The sequence below is a fragment of the Zea mays genome, chromosome 6 (assembly GCF_902167145.1).
Source record: "Zea mays cultivar B73 chromosome 6, Zm-B73-REFERENCE-NAM-5.0, whole genome shotgun sequence".
In the NCBI taxonomy this organism is placed as follows: domain Eukaryota; kingdom Viridiplantae; phylum Streptophyta; class Magnoliopsida; order Poales; family Poaceae; genus Zea; species Zea mays.
In genome coordinates this window covers 161,877,920-161,905,095 of record NC_050101.1, presented here as the reverse complement: position 1 = coordinate 161,905,095, position 27,176 = coordinate 161,877,920, and the positions used below count along the sequence as shown (strand labels likewise).

General features: G+C 47.0%; 5 protein-coding genes and 1 non-coding gene across 6 annotated transcripts; all 6 read right to left on the bottom strand.

Annotated features, from left to right (window-relative positions):
- Nucleotides 1-475: 475 nt before the first annotated feature.
- Nucleotides 476-4,208, bottom strand: LOC100192823 (uncharacterized). Its single transcript, NM_001138014.1, has 3 exons — nucleotides 3,472-4,208; nucleotides 1,432-1,504; nucleotides 476-931 (listed from the first exon to the last, which is right to left on the bottom strand). Exons 1-3 carry the CDS (start codon nucleotides 3,522-3,524, stop codon nucleotides 689-691), a joined length of 369 nt encoding a protein of 122 aa, NP_001131486.1. The 5' UTR covers nucleotides 3,525-4,208; the 3' UTR covers nucleotides 476-688.
- Nucleotides 2,305-2,397, bottom strand: LOC111589645 (small nucleolar RNA snoR26). Its single transcript, XR_004850998.1, has one exon. It is a non-coding gene; the product is annotated as a small nucleolar RNA snoR26 (small nucleolar RNA).
- Nucleotides 4,209-4,549: 341 nt separating the features above from the next.
- LOC109940644 (uncharacterized) lies at nucleotides 4,550-5,872 on the bottom strand. The gene is made up of 3 exons (XM_023300329.1): nucleotides 5,436-5,872; nucleotides 4,969-5,295; nucleotides 4,550-4,835 (listed from the first exon to the last, which is right to left on the bottom strand). The coding sequence occupies exons 1-3, from the start codon at nucleotides 5,500-5,502 to the stop codon at nucleotides 4,705-4,707; spliced, it is 525 nt and encodes a 174-aa protein (XP_023156097.1). The 5' UTR covers nucleotides 5,503-5,872; the 3' UTR covers nucleotides 4,550-4,704.
- Nucleotides 5,873-7,250: 1,378 nt separating this feature from the next.
- LOC100501234 (uncharacterized) lies at nucleotides 7,251-10,044 on the bottom strand. The gene has a single exon (NM_001196010.2). The coding sequence runs from the start codon at nucleotides 10,025-10,027 to the stop codon at nucleotides 7,598-7,600; it is 2,430 nt and encodes an 809-aa protein (NP_001182939.2). The 5' UTR covers nucleotides 10,028-10,044; the 3' UTR covers nucleotides 7,251-7,597.
- A 1,088-nt stretch (nucleotides 10,045-11,132) lies between these two features.
- LOC103631551 (UDP-glucuronic acid decarboxylase 5) lies at nucleotides 11,133-11,998 on the bottom strand (the record flags this gene model as incomplete). Its single annotated transcript, XM_020540146.2, has 5 exons — nucleotides 11,133-11,274; nucleotides 11,390-11,467; nucleotides 11,570-11,658; nucleotides 11,738-11,802; nucleotides 11,885-11,998. Coding segments are annotated over 5 exons (444 nt in total), but the record flags the coding sequence as incomplete, so codon positions are not given.
- An 8,020-nt stretch (nucleotides 11,999-20,018) lies between these two features.
- LOC109940577 (L10-interacting MYB domain-containing protein-like) lies at nucleotides 20,019-20,982 on the bottom strand. The gene is made up of 2 exons (XM_020540145.1): nucleotides 20,645-20,982; nucleotides 20,019-20,564 (listed from the first exon to the last, which is right to left on the bottom strand). The coding sequence occupies exons 1-2, from the start codon at nucleotides 20,963-20,965 to the stop codon at nucleotides 20,019-20,021; spliced, it is 867 nt and encodes a 288-aa protein (XP_020395734.1). The 5' UTR covers nucleotides 20,966-20,982.
- Between the last annotated feature and the right edge of the window lie 6,194 nt (nucleotides 20,983-27,176).

The following is a 27,176-nucleotide window of genomic DNA, read 5'->3' as shown; positions in this document are numbered from 1 at the left end:
CCTTCACCAAAATATTGTTTCTTGTATATTTTTACACTTAACCGTTGATATCTTTAAAATACAAGACATTTACGTGGGTTATACATGTCCTAAACAATTTATGTTTTGCTTGAGTAGGCCTATATATATGTACAATCTGACTGATTGGTTATGCCCTAAACAATTAGTGTTTTGCTTGAGTAGGCCTATATATGTACAACACCACTTAGAACATGTTCAGTTACACCAATCCCGAAAGGGATATGGATATATTCGGTTACACCAATACAGAAGGAGATTAGAGGGGTTTAAATCCTCTCCTAGTCAATGACTAGAAGGGTGGATTGATGTAAACGAAAAGCCCTGATTGGTTACCGCAAGCGTCGCGAGCTGCATGAACAATACAAAATAAGCTATTTTAAGACCATTTGCCTATACCTACACATACCGCTCGCTAGGGTTCCAACCATGGTAGTACAGAACGAGCAATCACCTTAAACCAAGCCTGTGTTGGTTTGTACTATATATAAAAGATAGATATTTTAGATAACCCATCAAACCAATGTATAGCTATATGATATATATAGAAACAGATGCACGGTCAACTAACTATAGTTAGTCAACATGTAAACAAAATTCCACATGATTCCCATCCGTCTGTGATCACCGACCCAACAACGATTTCCCAAGAACGGATTTTGTCTCTGAATCAAACAAAGAAAGATTCAGATACCCTTCTCCAGCATCGCCCGGACCCCGGTCGGGAGACCAGAGCCTGATGACCCCCCCTCGGCGTCAGCCTGGTTATAGATTTCCCCGTCATCAAACGAGGAAGTCTCCTCCCATGCTTCCCACCAATTTCATTGAGCTCAGCGAGGAGACGGATGTGGGCGACACGTCTTATCCGTTGATGCAAACAGGAACACCTGCGACGATGCCAATCTTCTGATACCTGAATGTATTAAGCTCAATGTTAGTCTACTACAGCATGGTACATATGTGCAAATGAAAAGCATATGTTTATCACAAAAGTTTCTGCAGGAAGATGAAAATTAGGTAAAGCAGTAACCATAAATGTTAATCACACGACTGGAAATGTTTCTGTACATATTTGCTAAGCAAGAATTTCTATCTTGTAAACGTGTATCGTAGTCTCACATACAATTTTAAATAAAGTTTACTTCACCTAAAAAGTATCACATGACAACATAAAACTTAAATGCTTTTATGTTACCTTCCCTAATACCCTCTTTTTGATAACCTCATATTAGTGCCTAAGCAGACAATATAGTAGACCCACACCCACCATATAAGGGGATGTTTGATTTCTAGGGACTAATTTTTAGCCCCTCTATTTTATTCCATTTTAGTCTCTAAATGCCAAATACAGAAACTAAAATAGAATTACAAGATGCACTCACATATTAACAATTAACCTAGCAGCATTGTTACCTGATCATTGCCTTTCTCGGTGCATCCACAAGCAACAATCTGCATCAACTTCCTTGGCAACATCAACCATTGCCTACAGTGGAGATGTAATTACTTAAAACATGTTATGAATTAGAGAAAACCACTACAAATAAAATAACACTGAAACACATATGCAGCCATGGAAGGCTTCTCCAATTTGTCCCTCATAGGAGAAATTTTGAGCTAAAACCATGCAGGTAAACAATAGTTTCACAAATATGCAATATTCATGTGTATGAAACCATCTTCTTTTGATTTGTGCTTATTCAAGCCGTCCGGCAGCCTTTTTTTGCTGTCGCTGCAGGCTGCTACTTCATTTGTGAGATGGTTTACTGTTCCGCAGCTGTAGATAGGGTAGCCAAACAGCTTCATTGATGCAACAGCACAAGCCTCATTTTCCAAACCGCACAAAAAATAAATGAAAGGAGAATCTTGGAACATCCCCCACATTGTTTTCTTTACTAGAAAGGGGTAACGTTCCTTCACAGATGCACCCTCCCCCTCCACAAAAAGATCTGCCAACATATTTGGTTTACTTATGCCAAATCTTTTAGCATCTGATTAGTTGGCCTCCTAGACGTAGAGATTTTTAAATAAATGACATTGTGTGTGCCTGTTCTGCTTCCATAAGAACTTCGATAAGCCCTTTCCCCTTTCTGTTCAAACTGATGCAACAAATTATTAGTGAATTTATCATGGATCTCAGCAGATAATGGTATTCTTCAGCACCTTAGAGGTTGCAGAAAAGTTAACATGTATAATAATAGCATCACCAATACAGATTCAAAGTAAAAGAATTCGAAAATCCACAAAATACAAACAGAAGAATAAAACAAGACGAGAAAAGCATGAGAGCATCTCAGATAACTTTCCCCAATGGTTTCTTCACCGCGCAGCTCAAAGTGCAAGGATGAGTTTAATTGGATGTAACATCACTGATGCTCGAAGGAAAATAAACAGAAGAATTAAAAAAACATAGGAAAAAACAATAGCTTATTGAAACAAAAAAAGGTAACAACAAGGGATTCTATTTCCCAGCAGGGATAGAGGATCCATCCTCTGATAAAAGAACAAATCTAACTACTGAAGCCAATCACAACCACTGTGGCGGTGGGGATGAAATCATTCACAAGTACCAACAAGCTTCTAGTCTAAATCTAAAAGCAGAGTAGCAAAGAGAATTAAATATTCAAGGTTAGCTACCAAAAGCTACATAGATCAAATAACTAGATAAAGAGAGCATAAACACTGATATGAAGAAATAACTCACACAAAAAGTAAATCAAGTGCACATGTAATAAAGTTGAGTGGCTTGAATAGACTTATGCCATGGTTGAACCTAGGCAACAGCTACCAAAACTCCAGCCCTGGCTCCTTGAGTGATCCCCACAGATGGCAAACTAGTGACTTAGTGAGCAAAGCCAATTAAACATAAGTTTACTGGATTGTTGATTAAAATGAGTCCCTCTGTTTCTTATGTGTTACAAGTGATAACGTGCCCTACCAGCAGAATAATGCTTGTTCTGCTAATAGCTCTACTGCATTATGTTCACATGATTAACAATAGATTAACTGAACAGATCATTCCAATGATAAATAAGCGCCACCAAACTGCAAGACTAGAAGATCAATTGACAAAAGCAAAAAACAGTCATCCATGAGTTTGTACTCTATGTAGCTGAAATTTTTTTGGAGCAAATATAAGAAATAAAAGGTAATAAAAATGATAAGTCTATGCATATCAGGAAGCATATCATGTTCTACTGAAACAGACATGAAATTATACAGAAGAGCTGAATGGTTTCCAAAAGTCACATCAGTTACATCAGTGATTTTGATGATGTTGTAATTATAATACTAATAATTTGTTCCAACATGCGCATGTGCACACTACTAAACATACTGTAAGCCATAATGTCTATTAGATCTCAAGAAAATAAGTAGTATCTACTTTTAAGAAAATAGGATGCATTTTTGGTCATTATATGTAAAAAAATGTAATTACCAGAGCAACTTTACCTTAGCAATAACAGGCCTAGCCATTGAAGTCCCCAGCAAATACTTTCTTTCATAAATTGCACCAGCACGCAAGCAGGGGTATGTATATTCACCAACAAATTATTCTTTCAGATACTTCACAACAAGCTGGCATGCACCACTAGCTTTTGCCGTCTCTAATCCTTCCAGTTTAATGGCACCTTAACAAGAGTTCAGCATATGTATTAAACAAATTGTTAGCTAGAATTTAAAAAAAAATCCAAACTACCAGGTTAACTATTGAAACAAAGTATATACATAGTATTCAAGCGTCGCCTAGGAGACGCTTAGGTAGTAAGGCGAGCCGGGGAGGTAAAGGCGTGCTACTCGCCTTGTTCTAGAACCTAAGGCGCACGTCGGAGCTGCAGCGCGGCGGAGGGTTTAGGGTTTTGTCAAGGAAGCCGTGCGAGTGCGAACACGTACGAAAGCCTAGAAATATCTAAGCGTCTAAATAACACGGCTCTGTCCGGAAAACACGCAATGCCAAACATGGGCGGAACGAGAAGAAAAGACAGGACGGATTGGAACGAAGTGGGGCGATCTAGCTGCGGATTACCGACGAATCGGGATGCGTCTCCAGCAGCAGACGCCATTATAGCAGATGATCCGAGCTGCGGAGGAGAACCAGAGGTGGGAGTGGGAATTTGGGAGGGGGCGGAGTGCGGTCTGCTCTCTGCTGAGCGGCGGCGGCGTCCTTGCGCGTAGCGGAGGCGGCTTAAACTAACCCTAGAGATGGAGTTGTGTTCAGGGAGTTTTGACGAGGAATAAAGGTTGATGGCGAACTGGCGGGCTGCAGTTGGGCCGGACCGGGCCTATAGGAGTCTCAATCGTTGACTACTGTCTTCTGGACCGCCCGATTTTTACAGGCTATAGCCCAATAGAAACACGGGCCGAGAGCACAAGGGGAACCTCCGTCAGAAGCGCAGAAGCAGAAGCAGAAGCAGCAACGCTTCTTTTCTTTTCTTGTTGGAGACGAAGAAACAATTTAACACTTGCAATAGGAAACAGGAGGCTCCGAGTGCACTGAACCTATAGTCCAATCGCATATCGCATGCAGATCTCTCATGGAACAACAAACAATTAATGCTCGGACAACTTTATTTCATACGTACAAGAAAACAATGCCAACTAGCACATCACAAGGGTATCCCCCAACACTGTAAATGAACTACTGAAGGTGCAGTAAGATTGTAAGAATCGTGACTCGTGAATACATCAGTCTTCACATGGAGCTGGCGCAGCAGCCACCGGAGCGGCCACGGGAGCGGCGACTGGGGCCATCCCAGCCATCATGCGTCGGTTCCCAGCCTTGTTCTGCGCCTCGCACAGCGCCGGCAGCGACATACCTGCAAAGCACTCATCATCATCATCAGTTTCCCGTACGTTAAAACAAAAACCGTCCACGTACGCCAGGAAGAGAGATCATAGACCGTTAATCAATCAATGAATGCAAGACAACATGCATGGATGGATGTACACCTTCAGCGGCGGCGAGGGTGGCGTAGAGGTCGACGACGTTGGGGCAGGCGTCGCGGCACGCCGGCGAGCAGAGCGCCCCGAAGGAGCGGCGGTCCTCGGCCGCGGCGCTGGCGACGGGGAGGCCGAGCGCGGCGCGGTCGACGCCGCAGGCGCGCACGCAGGCGCCGGTCTCGACCCACCCGGCCAGGCCCCGCGCGCCGCGCACCGCCGACGTCTGGCACCGGTGCGCGCCCTCGGGCGTGCGCTCCAGCACGCACCGCCTCCCGCCCGACGACACCGCGAAGGCGCACGCGTCCGGCGGCAGCTCCTCGCACGCCAGCTGCCCGCCTGCATGCACGCACCATGCATTCGCTTAAAGTCTTACACTGACCAGTGACCATGGTTTCCCGTGACTAATGACTAGAGTGTGCATGAATAACAAAGGGAAATAATTAACGTCGCAACGGCGACGGCGGCAGGGCTATTACCACGGGCGGATTGCACGGCGACGGCGAGGACGAGGAGAATGGCGGCGAGAGCGGTGGAGGAAGCCATTGGTGCCCTGAGACCAGCGATCTGAAGAGCCAAGAGGCAGAGTAGCTGGAGAGTTGGAGGCTTGGTGTTTGCTGAACGCTGATGAGTTGGTGATGGACGAGGAGAGAGCTGTCTGTGCGTTTATGTAACAAACACTCACGCGAGGAGGTCTCAGGGTCTGAGCGTGACGAGCCGAGACGACGCGGCACGCTGCCTGCCGTGCCCGTTCCCTCCCTGGCTATCTCTCTCTCTCTGGCCTGCAGTCTCCTAGATTTCTCAGACGCTTGGCAGTACGCCCTTGTCTCTCAAAGAGCAGGCGGTTCACCGTATCTTCGATCGTTTCACGGGAAAACGACGTCTACTGGCTATAGCACGTAATGAAAATCCGGCGTGGACGAGAGGCTTTGCAATCTGCCACCGCCGTGTCGTCGCATTCGTTTCGCCAGGTTATATTAGCGGAAGACTCGGTCCATCAGGGTGCACTATTTTAGTGAAGCGAAGCCTGGAAAACCAACGCAGCCGTGTGGAGTGTGGACGCGCGGTCAAGCATTTCTTCACCACCACTCGCTGCACACCACACCACCGAGCTTGCAGGCAGGAACACGCCACCACATTTTTTCTGCGGAAGCTGCTACCAAAACAATCAAAATTGAAGCACGCAAGCGCCCCGTGGCAGCCAAAAGTTTCGCCTCTTACCAATGTAACAATACATTTTAGTATGTCCACGATGTTGCAAGGGTGACCGTATGAGACATTTTCATTTTAGCAAATGATAGAATCTGTATATGTACTTTAATTTGCAGCGAAGCATGTTTGTGGATGTGTACTTTATATGAATGAAAAAAAAGGATCAGGTCAGAGAATGTATCTCTCGTGTCCTACTCTATTTTCCCTTCGTCGGATTCGAATTGAAGCAGATAATACAAGAACGTGGACACAAATACAAACTTTGTTGGATGCCAAAGATGGAGCGGCGTAATCGTATCGGATACATATCTAAATAGCAAAATGTACACAGTCGAAGAAGTAGAATTTTCCTCGAACAAATTTATTCAAGGAGTTAGCCACTTTCTCGCATTGCAATATGACTGAACTATGGCGTCTCAAAGAGGGTAAATTGAGCAACTTAAAATATACTTTTAAAACTAAAGATTCCAATTTTCCAACGCCCTCCCGACCCTGGCCACCACTCGGGCGGCGAGTGCAGGTTCGCTGTCATGGGCAAACAAGTCATACGTGTTAAACCAAACGGATTTTCAGCTTTCATACAACCCATAAATCACTGCTACTTTTCCTGTCAGAGACTCCATGGCAACAATCTTGCAGGCCACTAGCCCACAACGAACCCTGGCAACGGGCAAAAATTCGTGGCCAACAAACAACAGGGTTGGGGGCCCAAAAAAAGTTTAGAAGAGACTAAACTAACTGCTGCAGTATAAAAGATTCTTCTATATTATCTATATTTTAGATTAAGGAAGTCTACAGTGAGACTCCATGGAATGGGATCCGAAGCGGCAGGGAGGCTCGACCGCCCATGGAATAGGATCCGAAGAGACCCGGCCATGGAATAGGATCCGAAGCGGTAGGGGAGGCTCGAGCCTCGCCCGCCCCACCGCTGGCCGGATCTGTCCCTGATAGCAAAACCACCTATTAACAAGGAGTACAACCGCAGCAAGCAGGCATGTCCAGTGAACCCAAACAAGGTGAGGGATTCGAACACATAAATACAAACAGCATGACCCAGCTGCAGGCAAAAGATCACTGAAACACAAGCAAAATTGACACAAATAGTACAAACATAATACACGGGGGATAATATTGTTCCTGCCTTTAGTTCTATGCTAATAACCTGAAGTTAATATTACAATTCTGCACCAAAATCCTCCTCCCACTATTTCCCAAAACTCAAAAGGGATCCAGTTGTTCCCTTTCTTTGGCATAACCAAGGAAATAAACCATTAAACCGACACCTTATTCCGGGGATACTAATGACCTCTAATATATGAACTCATCAGGTATATTCACATCTGATCTGATGCTAACCAGAAGGAACCGAGCGGAACAGACATAAATAAGTAAGACTTGCACCTGTTTCTCTTATGGTGGACACTGGATCTTAAAGGAGCATATCAGACTTGGCAGGCAGTCTCCTGTAGAAGTTGAAAGGCACTGAGGGCATCCTGCTGCGGAACCGGGGATGTCGCAGCAGGTAAAGCATGGCTATGACCATCAAAACCTGGAACGGCGTCACGTACAGCACAACGGCGATCACCAGGGATAAGAAAATGAAGATGGCGGTGGCCCGAGGGTCCCTCCAGCTCAGCAAAGCATGGGCTCTCTCGCCTTGTGTCGCCAGGTCCCCAACCACAGCCTGCACACGACCTCCAACGCTCCTCAGCCTGTCATAGCGCATTCTTACAATTTCAGCTGGTCTGGAGGAAGGGAACGTGTCAAACTCCTCATCAAGCTCATCAGGGTGTGTCAGCTCAGCATGGGAGAGCTTAGTATCCATGTGTGACGGATGCCTTGGCCGGTACCGATAGTTCCACAGCCCGATCATGAACATGTAGAGGAAGATGGTAGGCAGGATGAGCTCCGGATAGCAGATCAGTATCAAGAACAGCATGTGTACTAGCATTGTTGTGATTGGATTACACCAGCTCCTGATGCTATGGTACCACTTGAGCATTGCCACAAAACCAAAGAACAGTGAGGTAATGCGATGAAAATTAGCCTTGCTGCGCCGGAGACTAAACATATGTGAGTCCACATCGAGCATGTATTCCACAACTTCCCTGCGCAGCGGGGGCTCAGCACGGCTGAGTCTTGCGGCAACAATCTGCATTGCCTGGTGCCTCAGGTAGTCCAATTGCATCACTGCGATTGGATGTGTGTAGTGCATCTTTGGAAGAAGCGGTCGACCATACAGCGCCATCATGTTCACCCAAGCTGTGCAGGTAAACCGCACAGCCAAATGAAGCTCACCAGTCTTCTTGAGTCCACTTGGATGTAAAACCAGCAAAGGGTAGAAATGCGTGTACACTCTGTCTGTCTCCAGTGTAGAGAGCCGGATCCTGACCTTCCCAATGCGCTGATCTGGGCCACCACCATTCTTGCTCCCAATTTGCCCGTTGTCAAACACCACCACTGTGATCACGGTGCAAGGATCAAACACCTCCCAAGTGTACTGCTCATTCCATTGTGGATTCAGTGTGTCAAGAATAGTCCTGGTGCGCACCCACTTTGGTCCATATTTTGCCACACAATAGGCGTCTGTGGTGCGTCCATCCTTGGGCTTCATCGGTATCAAGTTCCGGGCACCCAGAACTCCCAGCTCAAGCATCCCAATGCTTGGTTTCCTTGCAGGCTTTGACGATGGCTGCAGATCACTGCTGTAGTAGGTGGACTCGTCAAGAACATGATACCCAAAATCAAGCGACATCCGAATCTGTATCTTGCTTGCGAACTTAACCTCCTTCTTGTCAGGATCATCGGAGTGGCGCATAAGGCTGTACCACCGCGGCTCCACAGGCTTGCCGAAGTGGTCGTGCCGCGGCATTGCCGCTTTGAGGGGCAGGACAATGCGGCCGAGGATCTCGTCGCGGCCGGGCGCGACGCGGTCCTCGACGGTGACAAGGAGCGGCTCGTCGAAGGGCTCCGACGCGACGAACATGAACTCCTCGTTCCAGATCGGGTTGGGCGTCCCCGGCGGCGCGCCGGGGCGCGTGCGGCGCACCTGGCCGGCGAGCTGCAGCTTGACGCAGGCGGTCATCGGGCGCGAGGCGTCGTGTGGGACGAGGTCCTGCGCGGCGATGGCGGCGACGCGGAGGTACACGAGCTTGGGCGAGAAGTATACCTTGGCGCGCGTGGACGCGACGGCGGCGGGGCCCGCGGCGGCGTGCGCGTCGGAGTGCCAGGCGTCCGGGAACGCCTCGTCGGCCTGGGTGCCGAGCCAGACGGAGAGCATGATCTCCCCGTGGGGCAGCTTCTCCCCGCGCTTGGTCTCGAGGCGGTACCACTGCGGCGCGAGCGGCGAGTCCGGGGGCACGCGGACGGGCACCTCCGAGAGGTCGAACGCGACGCGGCCGACGAGGTCGTCGCCGGCGAGGTCCTTGGCCTTGAGGGCGACCTCGAGCAGGTGGGACTGGAGGTGCGCGGCGGAGAAGGCGAAGACCTGCTGCCAGGACGGGCTGTGGCTGGCCGCCCTGACGGGCGTGGTGCCCTTGAAGTTGCCGAGCTTGACCTCGACGAAGGGGTCGATGGAGCCCGTGGCGGACACCGCGGGCAGGTCGCGCGCCTTGACGACGTGCACGTAGAGGAACCGCATCGGCTCGACGAGGTCGTAGGTGGAGGCGATCTTGCCCGCGCCCGAGGCCGCGGCGGCGGCGGCCGCCGAGGGGTGGAGGCCCGGGATGTTGAAGCGCGGCCGCAGCACGGCGGCCAGCGGGGGGCGAGTCTCCACCAGCCCGAACTGCTGCTGCGGGGGCGGCATCGGGCCCCCAGGGCCCGGCACCATGAACGGCCGCGGCGGCGTTGCTCCCTTCATCTCGTCGGCGGCGCGCGGGGTTTGCTCAGTGGGGAGCGGCGGCGTGGGGGAGCGGTTGGACCTGCAGCCCTACTACTAGTGAGTAGAGTAGTGACTAGTGAGGCATTCCACCGAGCAGTGAGTGTTGTGAACGGAGCGGAGCGGGGCTACTGCTGCCCCTGCCGGCGCAACGTGTTTGCGTGGAGTGGTGTGGATGCAGCGCATGTCGCCGTGGGCGGCGCACCGTAGCGGAACGCAGTCGTTGGATGCCGATCCAACGTCTCCGCATCAGGCCGAATCTTCCTGCGATGAATCGTATCACTAACCCGCGGCTGCGGGCTGCGGCCACCGTTTAGGATGTGTTTGGTTGAATGTACAAAGAGGGATGGAATGAGGCGGCCACATTTTCTATAGTGTTTGGTTGAGAATCAAGCAGGGATAGGTGAACACCGGAGTGATTTTTGGGGGCGGCGTGATCTCAAAAAATCGAGGGGACGGTGGCGCCCCCGACTCATTCTACTTTGACCTCAAACCAAACACACTTTTAAGACAACGACGCACTCGACCGACATGCGGGGGCCGCGGACCGCGGGGCAAACGTGTCAACGGGGCGCGGCATGGAAAATCTTGGTTCTGCTGGGGTCAGGTCAGGCGTGCCTTCTGCCTTGTGTGGGAGGCGGGAGGGGGGCGGATGTGGACGGAACGGACGCTGTCGGTTGGGCCTTGTTGCTGGCCAGCTTGCTGTGCCGGATGCTTTTGTGCTGTCATCCGTCGATCTGGGGCTAGAGATGGTAGGCCCGCAGCGTGAACGTGCAAGCGTGCTGCGGCTTCACGCTTTCGCCTTTTCTTTTTCTTTAGCTACTAGGTATATACCCGTGCGTTGCAACGGGTGGCACTGACAGTAAATGGATGGGAATGCAGTGGAATGGCATAGTTGATATAGTGCAATGAATGACATAGTTGATATAGTGCACTAACAGTCTTTTGACCAACAACAAACCAATTGAGAACGCGGTGGAAGACAAACTATATCGGCAACATAGCAGAAACTCCTAGTCTGTGTTCCTGGCCTCTGGACAGTCAGGGGCTGACCGCTAAAGATTGTGAAAAGATTAGCCGCCAATATATCTGCAGTAGCTGAGGAGAAAATAAAAGACATTCAACAAAGCATTACCGCACAGCCTGAGCAATGAAGTTGCTAACAACACGGCCATCATCAATGTTCATCCTAGGCCCATAGGTGTTGAAAATCCTGGCAATCCGGATTTCTACAGACATAGATGATAAACACTGTTAAAAAAAATCATAAGCCCAGAGTTATCACATAACAAAGAGGACTATGAGCTACTAATATTGAAGTTTAAGTGAAAGATGAAGTGTTACCAATGCCATGCTGCCTGTGATAGTCAAACATCAACGTCTCAGCTACACGCTTACCCTCATCATAACAACTCCTAACACCTGATAGAAAAAAAAGTTAAATAAAAACTGTAAGAGAACTTGAAAGATAATTTATGAAAAACCAAAGCAAATAAATTTCAAATTTCAGATGAACAAATTTACCAATCGGATTAACATTGCCCCAGTAGGCCTCAATTTGAGGATGCTCAAGTGGATCACCATAAACTTCAGAGGTTGATGTCAATAAAATCCTGCAATTCAAAAATAAATTCAGTAACTGAGTTTTTCACATGAGGCGCTGGAAGAATCAATGGCATGATGAACACTGACCTAGCTCCAACTCTCTTTGCAAGTCCTAGCATGTTCAGGGTACCAATAACATTTGTCTTGATGGTCTGTTACAGACAATCACAAACACCAATATCAGGAAAAACTATGAAAATATACCACCTCTCATGCAGCAGAGATCTAGCATACCTTAACAGAGTTGTGCTTGTAGAATATTGGTGAAGCAGGGCAAGCAAGGTGATAGATTTGGTCAACTTCCACAAGAAGCGGCTCGGTGACATCTAAAACAAATAGAAAGAATTTACAGAATCAGTGCCTAACTCATGAACTAAAACCTAATTGGTTCTGATTCCAAAGAAATCAACAATACTTGTACCAAAAATCCATATGTATTAGGAACAGAACTGAAACAAATTCTAATTCCAACAAAAACAAGGAGCTGTAATTTCTATATTTAACTCTGTCTCCATAGCAACCAATAATGTTTAAGAACAACTTCATACTGCCACCACAAATTCCAATATAACTTATGTATATTTATGTCATCAACATTGCTATAGTAACACATTTTCAACAAATGAACATACAGATATACAAGAAGTTTTTTTGCAAAAGGGATGACATGGAAACCAGAAAAATTATTGCTTTATAGGAGTAAAGAAAAGAAAAGACATGGGGTACCTTTTTGGGTGTTCGGTCCTTGTCACCTAGAACCTGCTCAAGTGTAAAAACAACGAATAAATCACATTGAACTGAAGATAACTCATTAAAAGGAGCATTGTTGTGCAAACAACACAGATTGGGTAGTATTAGGCTTCAAAAATCATTGCTTTCTATTCAAAAGTATGTGTTACATTCATAGCCAACTAAGAAGGTCATTGTTTGAAACAGCAGCGCAAGTAGATAAAAACAAGATTCTTCTAACACTTTGAGTAATTGGATATTAGCTCACTGTGGTTCTAAAAATCATTATAAATTAAAATATTAAATCTAGGTCACCTCAAATTTAACTGAACCATCATTGAGCTTCTGTTTCACTTCCCTGTAAATTTTAGGTGTCTATGCCGCTGTGCGTTGCAATGGCTCAAATATTAGTGCACGACGATTACATGAAAACGAACAAGACATCATTTAAGTTGGTATGTTAAACTACATGCACACTGATGGGAATACAAGATAGTGAAACATATTTCAGATACAAAAATAAACGGCAATGTTTCCCTCTAAGAAAAATAGTGAGCAAATGCGGAACATGCATGTTTTCTAATTAGTAGGGTCTGTGTCTTGATGAATGATAATATGGCGCTAATCAACAAAAGCAAGACATGGTGTTCAATGAGACTTCTTCAGAACATTCACCTTAATATACTTCTTGGCGTTGTCCTATGCAGCACATTGTTGGAAGTAGAGATGGCAATTTGTCCAAAGCAGAAATCTCCATAAACCTTAGAACAAGAAAACACATTGAAGTGCACAGAGAGAGTAGAAGGCAAAGCACGCACCTGCACTCCAAAAATCAGGGCACCAGCAAGAACGCTAGAGAGAGTCTCGATGCCAAAGAGGTTCCAACAATGAGGGAGTCAGCATGACCAGAGCACCCCGAGGAATCATCTCATTGATGGAAGCATCAGTGCAAATCTTCACATAGGTTGCATAGTCGGGCTTGCCTGTTCCCTCCATCAACCCAAGAATGGTATTGAACTGCCTGTGAACCTCCTCCACCATCTTTAGGGCGACACTTCCAACACTATGTACTGGATAAAATAAGTAGATGAGCTAAGCGATTATCAATGAACTGGATAAAATAAAATGTTATTCATTTATTGCTTATACTGGCCTTGTTGGAGTATATAGTCCAGTTCATGAGTAGTTCAGAAAGCATGGATCCCAGCAGGCCAAATAGAGCTCCAGAAGCACCAACGGAGATGTAGCTGTTCCGTAGGAAGAGTGCAGACAACACGCTGCCACCAAAACCAGATAGTAGGTATATTGCACCAATGCGAACTTGCAAGCAGGAAAAACAGTGTCAGTGAAATGACCATGAAGGACGAATGGCTGGAACACTTAACTGAAATGAATGGTTGGATCGATATTGGTGTACCATGAAAATGATTTTAAAAGCTTACCAAATCCAAATTGCTGCTCAAGGCGGATTCCAATAAACAGCAAACTTAGCATGTTCACAACCAAATGGATTAGGCCAGCATGGAGCCAGTTGCAGTCTGCTTGTCCTTCATCTGCTCTACATTGTCCTGTACCCCCTGCTGCCACATCCTAATCTGCACCTCGATCACCCTCTGCTCCTCCTATCTAAAACTCCCAACTCCAACATTGTCCTGTACCCCCTGCCCGCTCGTCACCGTGAATCGCAGACCCTCAATCCCCTCGATCTCGCTAAGATGCATCTTCACTGCAGGCTCAGCAAGCCACACTGCAAGACGGCGCAGTGAAAGGTAATTACTGGACACACCTGAATCAGATCCAGGTGTGGGAATTGGATTCAATGAGTACGATTCCAGAACAGTCAGCAGCTTGTAATAATCAGAGAGCTCCTCCTGGAGCGTCTAGCAGAATGTCTGGGTAATAGTGCCCACCTCAGTGGCAGCATCTGAGGGCGAGCGACTTATGTTGTCACAAACAGTAGCTTTCTGGAACCTGTTTATAATTGTCCTTTAGGCCAACCTTAGTAGCAGAAAAAAATATTGTATCTCACATATTGATGATGTTGCACTTGAACATGAGGTTTGGAAATCAATCGCAATGGCTGTGCGGAAATATGTAATGTTTTTCTTGACACACTTTGTCTAGAGACATATTTTCTATATAGCTATGGGAAAGAGGGGTCGAAATGAAGATTTTTGATGAGATACTGTACAAAGTGCAAAATAAAATGAAGTAAAATGTTGGTATGAAGCATTTTACTAATACCATGACAGAGTAGGAGTTTTATGTCAATATTAAAATTTGGGATGAAAACTCAAAGTACAACCCAAGGGTTTACTTAAAAATCATTTATCCAGCTAAGCGGTAGGTTCGGTGCAAAAATCAGAAGTAACAATTAGCCATCAAATTCACACCTTTCTTCTTCTTTGTCCCATCTTGAAACTGCTGTCATCAACACCAATAGTAATTCTCAGGTAATCAAAAGTTACAAACGTGAAACAACAGAGAAATAAGATAAATCCCAACAGAGGAACTGATAAACGCAGAGTCATGAACCAATATCTTACATGGAATATTTGCCAACTGTTTAAGATGGAGTCTCAAGAGATTAGATACATTTCCTGCATCTTGTTTGCGCAGGTCAAGGCAAAATTCATTTTTGACTCCGTTTTCCTGCAGGAAGCAGATAGCTTGATCATATAAGTACACATTCTGAGGCAACAAAAATAAAGAGCAGTCCAATAATTCCATTAAACATAAACATCATATGTCCTTAGAAACTAATTTTTTTCGTTTGAATTCTAGCCCGATGAATGCCTTATAGGACTGTGACAAGGTTGTATTTTTTAAGCACCGATAATTAGCCATCAAACATTAGACAAGGTTGTATTTTTTAAGCACCGGGAAGGCAGCAACATTTGAGGGGAGGGAGGGAAGGGGGTGGACTCCTGGCGGCGGCCTGGCACCAGCACCGATGATGGATTTTTGGAGTGTGGGGCGTAGGGCCGGTCGTGCGGGAGCGAGGCGGCCAAGGCCTTAGAGGCGACGAGGCAACGCTCGGAGCAGAACTTGCGCGCCTCCTCGAGGTCGTAGACGCGGTGCTCGCTGAGGGCGATGTGGAAGCGGGGCCCCGTGGCGGCGGCGGAGGAGGAGGGGAGAGGGTTGGGGCACGCGGGGTTGCCGCAGGCGTCCGAGATGGTGCGCTCGGTGACGACGTCGTCGTAGTCGGCGCTGGAGAGGAGCGCGGAGGCGGCCGCGTGGATGAGGGCCTCGCTGGACACCGCGGCGCCGTCGAGGAGCGCCATCTGGACGCGGAGCACCGCCGAGGCGACCGTTCGCGGCGCCATCGCCCTTTCCTGCACCGGAGGCGCCGGGGCACCCCACACCGGGCCAGTCGTCGCTCCTCCCCAGGGGCGCCGACAGCGTGCGCAGCCTCTGCAGCTCCGGTAGTGGCAAGGTCGCCAACAACGAATGCGGCTCCACGCCGTGTCAGGTAGACGGGCTTGGGCAGAGACGGACGACGAGCACGGTGGCGAGGTCCAATAAGGGAGGAGGCTGTTCCACGCGGGCGCCATCGCGAGCGGGGGAGCAGACGGATCCGGCGCGGCGCAGACTGATGACGGCAATCTCAGGCGGAGGGAGGAGCGGATTGCGTGGCGTGCGGGCGGCGCGGACGTTTGCGGCTGGGGTGGGGTTCGCGTAGGCACGGCGCGCGGAGGTTTCTGCGCGGTTGTTCCGCGGGCGTAGGGAGGCGGCCGTTCCGCGCCATGGCTGGCGGCGTGGGCGCGGAATCCGCGGCGGTCGTGGCGGCGCGCAGGATGCATTGGTCCGGATTTTGCGGCTGATGCGGCGGTTCGAAGGTCGTTGCGGGAGCGAGGTCGGCGGCGCGCGCGGGAGGCTGGCGCGTGGGCGTGCGGGAGCGGCGGTTTCGCTGCGCGTGGGCGTGCGGGAGCGGGGGCAGTCTACAGTTCGCTCTTAATAGTTGTAGAGACTAGGGAAGGCGGGGAGCAAGGATGCATGCGCTCTCCCTGTCCGAGCTGGCTTCCCTGATTGCTTGGCTCTTCACCGGACCATCCATGTAGTGCTGGGAATTGGGCCGGGCCGGGCCAGCCCGGCCCAAGCCCATCGTGCTTCGTGCCAAACGGGTTCGGGCCGGGAAAGTCCAAACAATTTTTGGGTCGTGTCGTGGCAGCCCGAAGTGTAAAAACAGTGGTCCAGCCCGGCCCTAAACCACGTCGTGCCTTTGTTGGGCCGTGCTAGCCCATACCCGGCCCGTATATTTGACCACATAAAATTAAAATATTATAACCATATAAAGTTCATAGCTTACTAAATTAAAGATATTAAACAATTCTAGTATCATTTAACCACGTAAACTCCAAATATAACAACAATATAAATAAAATTAAAATATTATAACCATATATAGTTCATAGGTTACTAAATTAAAGATATTAAACAATTCTAGTATCATTTAACCACATAAACTCCAAATACAACAACAATATAAAATTGATATCTTACTAAATTAAAGAAATTAAACATATTGAGCTTAATTGGGCCGTGTCGGCCCAAGCCCGACCCATCTATGCGGGCCGTGCCGGGGGCCCAACGGGTCGGAATTTGAGGCCCGGCCCAGGCCCGCCTTCGGGCCGTGCTAGCCCGGCCCATATTATTTCGTGTCGGACCGTGTTTTGGGCTCTTATTTTCGGGTCGTGCTCGTGCTGGCCCGAAAAGCTCGGCCCAGATTCCCAGCACTACATCCATGCACTGACGAGTGACGATTTGCATCTGGTTCATGTAAATTACGTAGTTGTAGAGATATTAAAACTTGCGCTCTCGTTTAGAGCTAGTCTGGAAACTTAAATCATTTTCAAGATTAGAGGAGAACGAGGGAGAACTTGATCTCAATGTTATGGCGTGCATGGTTATGGCGTGCATGGTTCAACAAATACAAGGGCCAAACATGATCTGAAATCCTGGATATCCGAGATACGTGTACCTGTTGACAACGATGTTGGACTCGGTCCCTGTCAAGTTCGCATTCCCAGGTCACTTGCTGCCTGGTGATGTCTTCGTTCGTACCGTACATACAATGCGGACGCGCCTCCGGTAGCCGTTGCACATACGAAACATCTTTTTTTTTCTTTCTTTCTTATTTGAAAGACGAAACATCTTTTCTCGTTGCAGGAACAGTTTATATTTCTTTATGCATCAGGACACTGTTCCTGTTACACCCACTAATGTACCATCGCTTTTTTTTCCTTCCATGTGCTGCAGACGCACCGTCCGTGCACGGTCAAACAAGCAGCAACTGTACCGGACATCGCTTTGTAGTTTTTTTTTTTTGAGGTCCAGCGTACTGTCCATCCATAAGATATTGCTCAACGTTCGTAGCTTTTTTTTCCTCACCAAAAGTGACGCGCCTACCTTTTTAACGATAAAAAAGTTGACGCTGCTCCTTTTTCTTTCCGGGTTGAATAAAGTTGGCGTGCCGTTTGCGTGCAAGCGATCAGTTCTCCTTTCGGACGGTAAGCTCCAAACGACGGTGAGTGAGTCGGGCAGTCACGGAGAAATGTCTAATAAGGCATTATGATGCTGATCATATACTCCTTGACCACTCCAATTCTGTTCATATAGGCTTGATCGCCGCCAAGTAAGGCCTCCTCAATCCTTTGCCGTTTATTTCCTGTCAAAATGAACTGAATCCTGCGAAATTCCTATATGATTCTTATGAAATTCCAAATGAGGTCTAAAACACATGGCTTCGGTTCCGCAGGACAGGAGGAGCGAGCGCGCACGGACGCACAACGCACCGCTTTCGGGCGTGTTTGGTTCGGTTTTTTTCTGACCAGCTTATCTGAAAAGCTGGCTGTGGGGAAAAGCTGACTGTTAGGAAAAGCTGGTGGTTAGAATTTAGGTGTTTGGTTCGCCAGCTGTGCAGAAAAGCTGTTCGTGAGAATCTACGTGTTTGGATACTCAGATTCTGAAATTGCAGATTCTGTTCGAAGAATCGATAAAATGAAACCCATAACGATGAAAAGGTCATTAGAGAATAATTAGAGCAGTTGATTACATCATAAGTCCAGTTACATTGTCATACTTAACTACGCCACTAAAGCATTAGCAATTGCATCTCGAAAAGCACTCATGTCTAACTCATCAGATGTGGTACTACTACTCTCACCTAAAGGTACATCATGACTGCTGCTACTAGGTCCTACTTTATCAAAGTCTCTATCGTGTAGAGCACTCTCTCTAATGAAGTTATGCAAAGTCATACAAGCAATAATTATCTTCGATTGTTTGGTAAGCGAAAAAGAAGGGAGACTTAATAGAACTCTCCACTTCATTTTAAGCACCCCAAACGATCGTTCTATAACATTGCGTAGCGAAGAGTGTGCATAATTAAAAACTTCTTTGCTACCAATTGGTTGCCTCACATTTTGCCATTCGGAAATGTGGTACTTCTGACCCTTATAAGGTGCAAGGTAGCCCTTTCTATTTGGATAACCTGAATCGACAAGATAGTATTTACCTGCACAAACATGAAATACATAAGTTCAATACGTAACCAAGTAATTAATAGCATATGTCATAAAAACAAGATATATAATTGTATACCTTCTGGTGGGTGGGGGAACCTGTCCGCATAAGTTATCAAAGTATCTTGTAGTACTCTAGTGTCATGTACGGATCCAGGTCATCCTGTGACAACAAATGTGAACCTCATATCGAAGTCACAAACGACCATTACATTCTGCGAAGTGTAACTGTGCCGTCCAATATATTTGGCTTGCTCTGAGGCCGGGACTGCCGCTGGAAAGTGACAACCATCAATTGCTCCTATGCAGTCCTTGAAGTGTGGCCAAAATCTCGCCTCTCGCAAACGCGGATGAATCTCGGTGAAATATGGGTCCATGGGCTTAATGATGTCAGATGACATCTTAAACAGTGCATCAAGGACTTCACTAAACTTGCGACTAATTGTTTCCAATGAGTGACCAAACTTATTTCGTATTTGCCTAAAGGATTGTGGACCACCACACGCCCACAAAAAAATGCCAAGTGCTTCCATAGTACTGACACCCCGGCTTGGAATCAGACCATAATTGTCCACCAATGTGTCATGCAATCGTCTAAACACAGTTCGTCGCATGCGAAACATATCGAAGCAGTCGTTACTATTGTCCAACTTTCTCTCCACCCATTGCAAACCAGTTTCAACCAATGTTCTTCTAGGAACCTGACTGATATTCCTGCCCCACACATCTACAGCACATATAGCAACCATCAATTCTGCATCTGTGTCATCCATTTCATTATCAAATGTGTGTGCAGCAGGGTCAGACATCTGCATGCACATAAAAAAACAGAGACATATTCACATGTAACAACACTTGACATATCAATGTACAACCACAGTTTACAAGCCACATATATTCAGTATTCAAATGAGACAGAACGTTCACATTGTTCAAACGCAGAGAACTCAGATTATTCAAATACAAGGTCAACTCGAATTTCTGGAAAGCTGTTTGAAAGGTAAACTGATGCGCACGACAAGTTTATTACTCACTACAATCAAACGACAAGACTCATAGAACAGACACAAATAACGGTACTACTGAATAAGCCTCTGTTGTCGGACCACCACCAGCTAAGTGCACTTTTTAAGATCTATCTCGTAAGCATTGCGAAGCCAAGCGATCCTTCCTTCTTTTGTCTGCAAGTTTGCAAAAATATCTCTATACTTTTTCTCAGTCAATAGATGAGTGGCAAACAAATGTAATTGGCTTCCTTCTGGTGATCCATCATCCATAACTTGTTGCAGCTGGTTTTTAATCTCAAGTCGAACAGGGTCATTGTCAGTAGAGGTAATGGACTTGTTAGTGGTCATTGAACGCGACTCAAAAGCCTCCACTAGTCTTTTCATGTACTCTTCCCTCGAATCTTTTTTCTTCTTTGGTTTCGGAGAATCATGTCGCATCTTACGCTTCCCAGTAGCATTTGTGCAGGGGTCAGGTGTGCTGTTTTCACCCCCACCTAAAGTGGCTTCCAAATGATCATCAGATGATGAATTAGCATCCTCAACTCCAGGAACCAGGGTTCTTTCATTTGTGCAGACAATGGGTCCAAACATAACCTTTAGCTCGTCCTCATTCTCTAGGGGGGCTGTTTTGAACATAATACAACCTGGCATTGCCTGCACCAACATGGTAGTTCCTAGTTTGAGATGGCCAAATACTAATGTTAGTCTACAAAACAAAAAAAAGATCTACTTACTTCATTTTGCTTGGCCCACCACTCATCTGGCGCACTGATTGAACCAGTATGAGGGTCTCGACCAAGACCTGTAGCCCTTTCATTTAGAGTTTTCCACTGGGTGAACATTCTCTTCAACGAGTCCCACCTATTCTTCATTTGATCCCTTGTGTATGTGCGACCAGTGCGTTCCTTAAACTTTCTTATCAGGTTAGCATACCCTTCGGCGTTTAGGAATTGTTGTGGCCTGTTCCGTGCATTCACCTCTTCTACACATATTTCTGTGTAAATTTTTGTTGCTCTACTATCCCACTTAGCAATGACCTTGCCAGACTTGTCCATCTAGTGCAAAACAAGTGTAGACGATTCAAAATATGTATTGAACTGCAGTTACTACGACAACAAAATTACATATATAGACTGACCACAAAAGAACAGGGAACAATTCACAACTGCGCAGGAACCAAAAGGCTGATCTTTCCCTGTGACCCTAACACCTGCCTCTAACAAGTTCTAACTTAAACTTGATGACCTAGAACAACTTTACTCTAACAAGGTCTAACTTAAACTTCATTATCACTAAACGATGGCATCTGGTCCGAGTCATATTCAAGACCCCAGAAGTTTGCAAAGTTATCAGCAAAGTCCCAATCTGGACTTAGGTACTCGTCAGCTGGGGGTGGTGAGGACAAGGCTGACGGTTCGTAGTTGCTGTCACCCGGGTTGTTTACGTTGTTCATGATGTCCAGGTTCTCTTGCAACACCAGAGAGTCTTGCTCAAGCATGCAAGCAATGTCCTCCAATGCTACACGAAGTTTGGTAGCCTCAAAAGAGGTCAACCCGCGTCCGGGACGGATTGTTTCCCGAGCTACGGAAAATATCTTGTCCGCAATCTCTTGCATCCTTCCAATTGCCTTGTCGGCTATGGAGTCTGCTGAATCCATCTGATGTGGATTTAGGTTGTTAGTTCACTAACAAGGCCATACTAACTTGCATGTATTGACATGAATTGCGTTCTAACATGGACAACATTTGGTTGAAGGTACCATAGAGGTACTAATAAAAACATGTATGAACACGTACTATTAACAAACTTGTTGTGAACAAACAAACTAACAATTCATGACTGGAGAAAGAATTGTGTTATACAACAGAACGATGGTAATCCCTGTAAACCGTAAACACATAATTTGTTAACCCATGGGGACTCTAACAAATTGTGTATGCAATTACCTTGGCTGCTGTTGATCTTGGAAGCGAATAGGCAGACACGGAATTGGTACGGATATCTGAAGGCGACATTGAAGGTAAATTGATTTAGTACGTATTCCGTAGCGTTTACATGAACTCAACTACTAACTGCCTCCGGATCGAGGCGAGCAGCAGCATACCTCGGAAGATGCCGACGCGACGGGGGAAGCAGAGGAAGACGGAGCGACGTCGCCGGTGTGAGTGAGCCAACGCTACGGACAGTTAACGGTCAACTCTCCCACCGCGGCGAAGGTGCAGAATGAGAGACCCGGATGGAGGAAAGAGCTCACGTACCTCGGACGACGGGGGAAGTGAAAGGGAATTAGGCTTACACCTAGTCCCTAATTAATTTTGGTGGTTGAATTGACCAACACAAATAATTGGACTAACTAGTTTGCCCAAGTGCATAGATTATACAGGTGTAAAAGGTTCACACTCAGCCAATAAAAAGACCAAGATTTGGATTCAACAAAGGAGCAAAGGGGCAACCGAAGGCACCCTGGTCTGGCGCACCGGACTGTCCGGTGTGCCACCGGACATGTCCGGTGCACCAGGGGGACTCAGACTCGAACTCGCCACCTTCGGGAATTTCCGGAGGCGACTCGGCTATAATTCACCGGACTGTCCGGTGTACACCGGACAGTGTCCGGTGCGCCAAGGGAGGTCGGCCTCAGGAACTCGCCAGCTTCGGGAAACTCCAACGGCTAGTCCACTATAATTCACCGGACTGTCCGGTGTGCACCGGACTGTCCGGTGCGACTCCGGTGCAACGGCTATCTCCGCACCAACGGCTCTCTGCCGCGCAATAAATGCGCGCTCTGCGCGCGCAGATGGCAGGCGTGCCCATACTGGCACACCGGACAAGGAACAGTACCTGTCCGGTGTGCACCGGACACCCAGGCGGGCCCACAAGTCAGAAGCTCCAACGGTCAGAATCCAACGGCAGTGATGACGTGGCAGGGGGCACCGGACTGTCCGGTGTGCACCGGACTGTCCGGTGCGCCATCGAACAGACAGGTTTCCAACGGCCACATTTGGTGGTTGGGGCTATAAATACCCCAACCACCCCACCATTCATTGCATCCAAGTTTTCCACTTCCCAACTACTACAAGAGCTCTAGCATTCAATTATAGACACACCAAAGAGATCAAATCCTCTCCAAATTCCACACAACACAATAGTGACTAGAGAGAGTGATTTGCTTGTGTTCTTTCGAGCTCTTGCGCTTGGATTTGATAGTCGCCTAGAGGGGGGGGTGAATAGGGCGAAACTGAAATTTACAAATATAAACACAACTACAAGCCGGGTTAGCGTTAGAAATATAAACGAGTCCGCGAGAGAGGGCGCAAAACAAATCCCAAGCGAATAAGCAAGTGAGACACGGAGATTTGTTTTACCGAGGTTCGGTTCTTGCAAACCTACTCCCCGTTGAGGAGGCCACAAAGGCCGGGTCTCTTTCAACCCTTCCCTCTCTCAAACGGTCCCTCGGACCGAGTGAGCTTCTCTTCTCAAATCAAAGCCGGGAACAAAACTTCCCCGCAAGGGCCACCACACAATTGGTGCCTCTTGCCTTGATTACAATGGAGTTGTGATCTCAAGAACAAGTGAGAAAGAAAAGAAGCAATCCAAGCGCAAGAGCTCAAATGATCACGGCAAATCACTCTCTCTAGTCACTAGGGTTTTGTGTGGAATTGGAGAGGATTTGATCTCTTTGAATGTGTCTAGAATTGAATGCCTAGCTCTTGTAAGTGGTTGAGAAGTGGAAAAACTTGGATGGCAATGAATGTGGGGTGGTTGGGGTATTTATAGCCTCAACCACCAAACTTGACCGTTGGCTGGAGGCTTCTGTTCGATGGCGCACCGGACAGTCCGGTGCACACCGGACAGTCCGGTGCCCCTGCCACGTCATCACTGCCGTTGGATTCTAGCCGTTTGGAGCTTCTGACTTGTGGGCCCGCCTGGGTGTCCGGTGCACACCGGACATGCACTGTTTGATGTCCGGTGTGCCAGCATGGGCGATTCTGACTTCTGCGCGCGCAGACGGCGCATTGAATGCGCGACAGAGAGCCGTTGGCGCGGAGACGACCGTTGTCCCGGAGTTGCACCGGACAGTCCGGTGCACACCGGACATTCCGGTGATTTATAGCGGACGGGCCGTTGGCTTTTCCCGAAGCTAGCGAGTTCCTGAGGCCGACCTCCTTTGGCGCACCGGACACTGTCCGGTGTACACCGGACAGTCCGGTGAATTTTAGCCGAGTCGCCCCTGGAATTCCCGAAGGTGAAGAGTTTGAGTCTGAGTCCCCTGGTGCACCGGACAGGTACTGTGCACTGTCCGGTGGCACACCGGACAGTCCGGTGCGCCAGACCAGGGGTGCCCTCGGTTGCCCCTTTACTCCTCTATTGAATCCAACACTTGGTCTTTTTATTGGCTAGATGTGAACCTTTTGCACCTGTATAACTTATACACTAGAGCAAACTAGTCAGTCCAATATTTGTGTTGGACAATTCAACCACCAAAATTATTTAGGAACTAGGTGTAAGCCTAATTCCCTTTCAATCTCCCCCTTTTTGGTGATTGATGCCAACACAAACCAAAGCAAATATAGAAGTGCATAATTGAACTAGTTTACATAATGTAAGTGCAAAGGTTACTTGGAATTGAGCCAATATAACTACTTACAAGATATGCAAGGAATGTTTCTTTCTTATATAACATTTTGGACCACGTTTGCACCACATGTTTTGCTTTTGCAAATTCTTTTTGTAAATCCATTTCAAAGATCTTTTGTAAATAGTCAAAGGTACATGAATAAGAGTTTGCAAAGCATTTTCAAGATTTGAAATTTCCTCCCCCTGTTTCAAATGCTTTTCCTTTGACTAAACAAAACTCCCCCTAAAAGAGATCCACCTCTTAGTGTTCAAGAGGGTTTTGATATACCATTTTTGAAATACTACTTTCTCCCCCTTTTGAACACAATAGGATACCAAATGATAAAGACTTTTGGAAAGCACTAAGTTTTTGAATTTGGTGGTGGTGGTGCGGTCCTTTTGCTTTGGGCTCATTTCTCCCCCTTTTTGGCATGAATCGCCAAAAACGGAATCATTAGAGCCCTCGAAGTAATTTCTTCCCCTTTGGTCATAAGTAACGAGTTAAGATTATACCAAAGATGAAGTTCGATCCTTTTGCTTTTGAGCTTTTACTCTCTCCCCCAAGGATGAAGTCCTTTTCTTTGATGCTCATTTCTCCCCAAAGAATAGAGAGTTGCTCGGAGTGATGGCGAAGTATGTGATACGGAGTGGAAGCCTTTGTCTTCGCCGAAGACTCCAATTCCCTTTCAATATACCTATGACTTGGTTTGAAATAGACTTGAAAACACATTAGTCATAGCATATAAAGGAGATATGATCAAAGGTATTCAAATGAGTTATGTGTGCAAGCTTAGCAAAAGAAATTTCTAGAATCAAGAATATTGAGCTCATGCCTAAGTCTGGTAAAAGATTGTTCATCAAGTGGCTTGGTAAAGATATCGGCTAATTGATCTTTAGTATTAATGTAAGAAATCTCGATATCTCCCTTTTGTTGGTGATCCCTAAGAAAATGATACCGAATGGCTATGTGCTTAGTGCGGCTATGCTCGACGGGATTGTCGGCCATTTTAATTGCACTCTCATTATCACATAGCAAAGGGACTTTGGTCAATTTGTAACCGTAGTCCCGCAGGGTTTGCCTCATCCATAGTAATTGCGCGCAACACTGGCCTGCGGCAATGTACTCGGCTTCGGCGGTGGAAAGAGCGACCGAATTTTGCTTCTTTGAAGCCCAAGACACCAAGGATCTTCCCAAGAACTGGCAAGTCCCCGATGTGCTTTTCCTATTGATTTTACACCCTGCCCAATCGGCATCCGAATAACCAATCAAATCAAATGTAGATCCCCGAGGGTACCAAAGCCCAAACTTAGGAGTATAAGCCAAATATCTCAAGATTCGTTTTACGGCCGTAAGGTGGGATTCCTTAGGGTCGGATTGGAATCTTGCACACATGCAAACGGAAAGCATAATGTCCGGTCGAGATGCACATAAATAAAGCAATGAACCAATCATCGACCGGTATACCTTTTGATCCACGGACTTACCTCCTGTGTCGAGGTCGAGATGCCCATTAGTTCCCATGGGTGTCTTGATGGGTTTGGCATCCTTCATCCCAAACTTAGCAAGAATGTCTTGAGTGTACTTCGTTTGACTAATGAAGGTGCCCTCTTGGAGTTGCTTGACTTGGAATCCTAGAAAATACTTCAACTCCCCCATCATCGACATCTCGAATTTCTGTGTCATGATCCTACTAAACTCTTCACATGTAGACTCGTTAGTAGACCCAAATATAATATCATCAACATAAATTTGGCATACAAACAAGTCATTTTCAAGAGTTTTAGTAAAGAGTGTAGGATCGGCCTTGCCGACTTTGAAGCCATTAGCAATAAGGAAATCTCTTAGGCATTCATACCATGCTCTTGGGGCTTGCTTGAGCCCATAAAGCGCCTTAGAGAGCCTATAGACATGGTTAGGATACTCACTGTCTTCAAAGCCGGGAGGTTGCTCAACATAGACCTCTTCCTTGATTGGTCCATTGAGGAAGGCACTCTTCACGTCCATTTGATAAAGCTTGAAGCCATGGTAAGTAGCATAGGCTAATAATATGCGAATTGACTCAAGCCTAGCTACGGGTGCATAGGTTTCACCGAAATCCAAACCTTCGACTTGTGAATACCCCTTGGCCACGAGTCGAGCTTTGTTCCTTGTCACCGCACCATGCTCATCTTGCTTGTTGCGGAAGACCCACTTGGTTCCTACAACATTTTGATTAGGACGTGGAACCAAATGCCATACCTCGTTCCTTGTGAAATTGTTGAGCTCCTCTTGCATCGCCATCACCCAATCCGAATCTTGAAGTGCTTCCTCTACCCTGTGTGGCTCAATAGAGGAAACAAACGAGTAATATTCACAAAAATGTGCAACCCGAGATCGAGTAGTTACCCCCTTATGAATGTCGCCGAGGATGGTGTCGACGGGGTGATCTCGTTGTATTGCTTGGTGGACTCTTGGGTGTGGCGGTCTTGGTTCTTCCTCATCCTCTTTTTCTTGATCATTTGCATCTCCCCCTTGATCATTGCTATTATCTTGAGGTGGCTCGTCTTCTTGATTTTGCTCTTCATCATTTTGAGCCTCATCCTCATTTTGAGTTGGTGGAGATGCTTGCATGGAGGAGGATGGTTGATCTTGTGTACTTGGAGGCTCTTCGG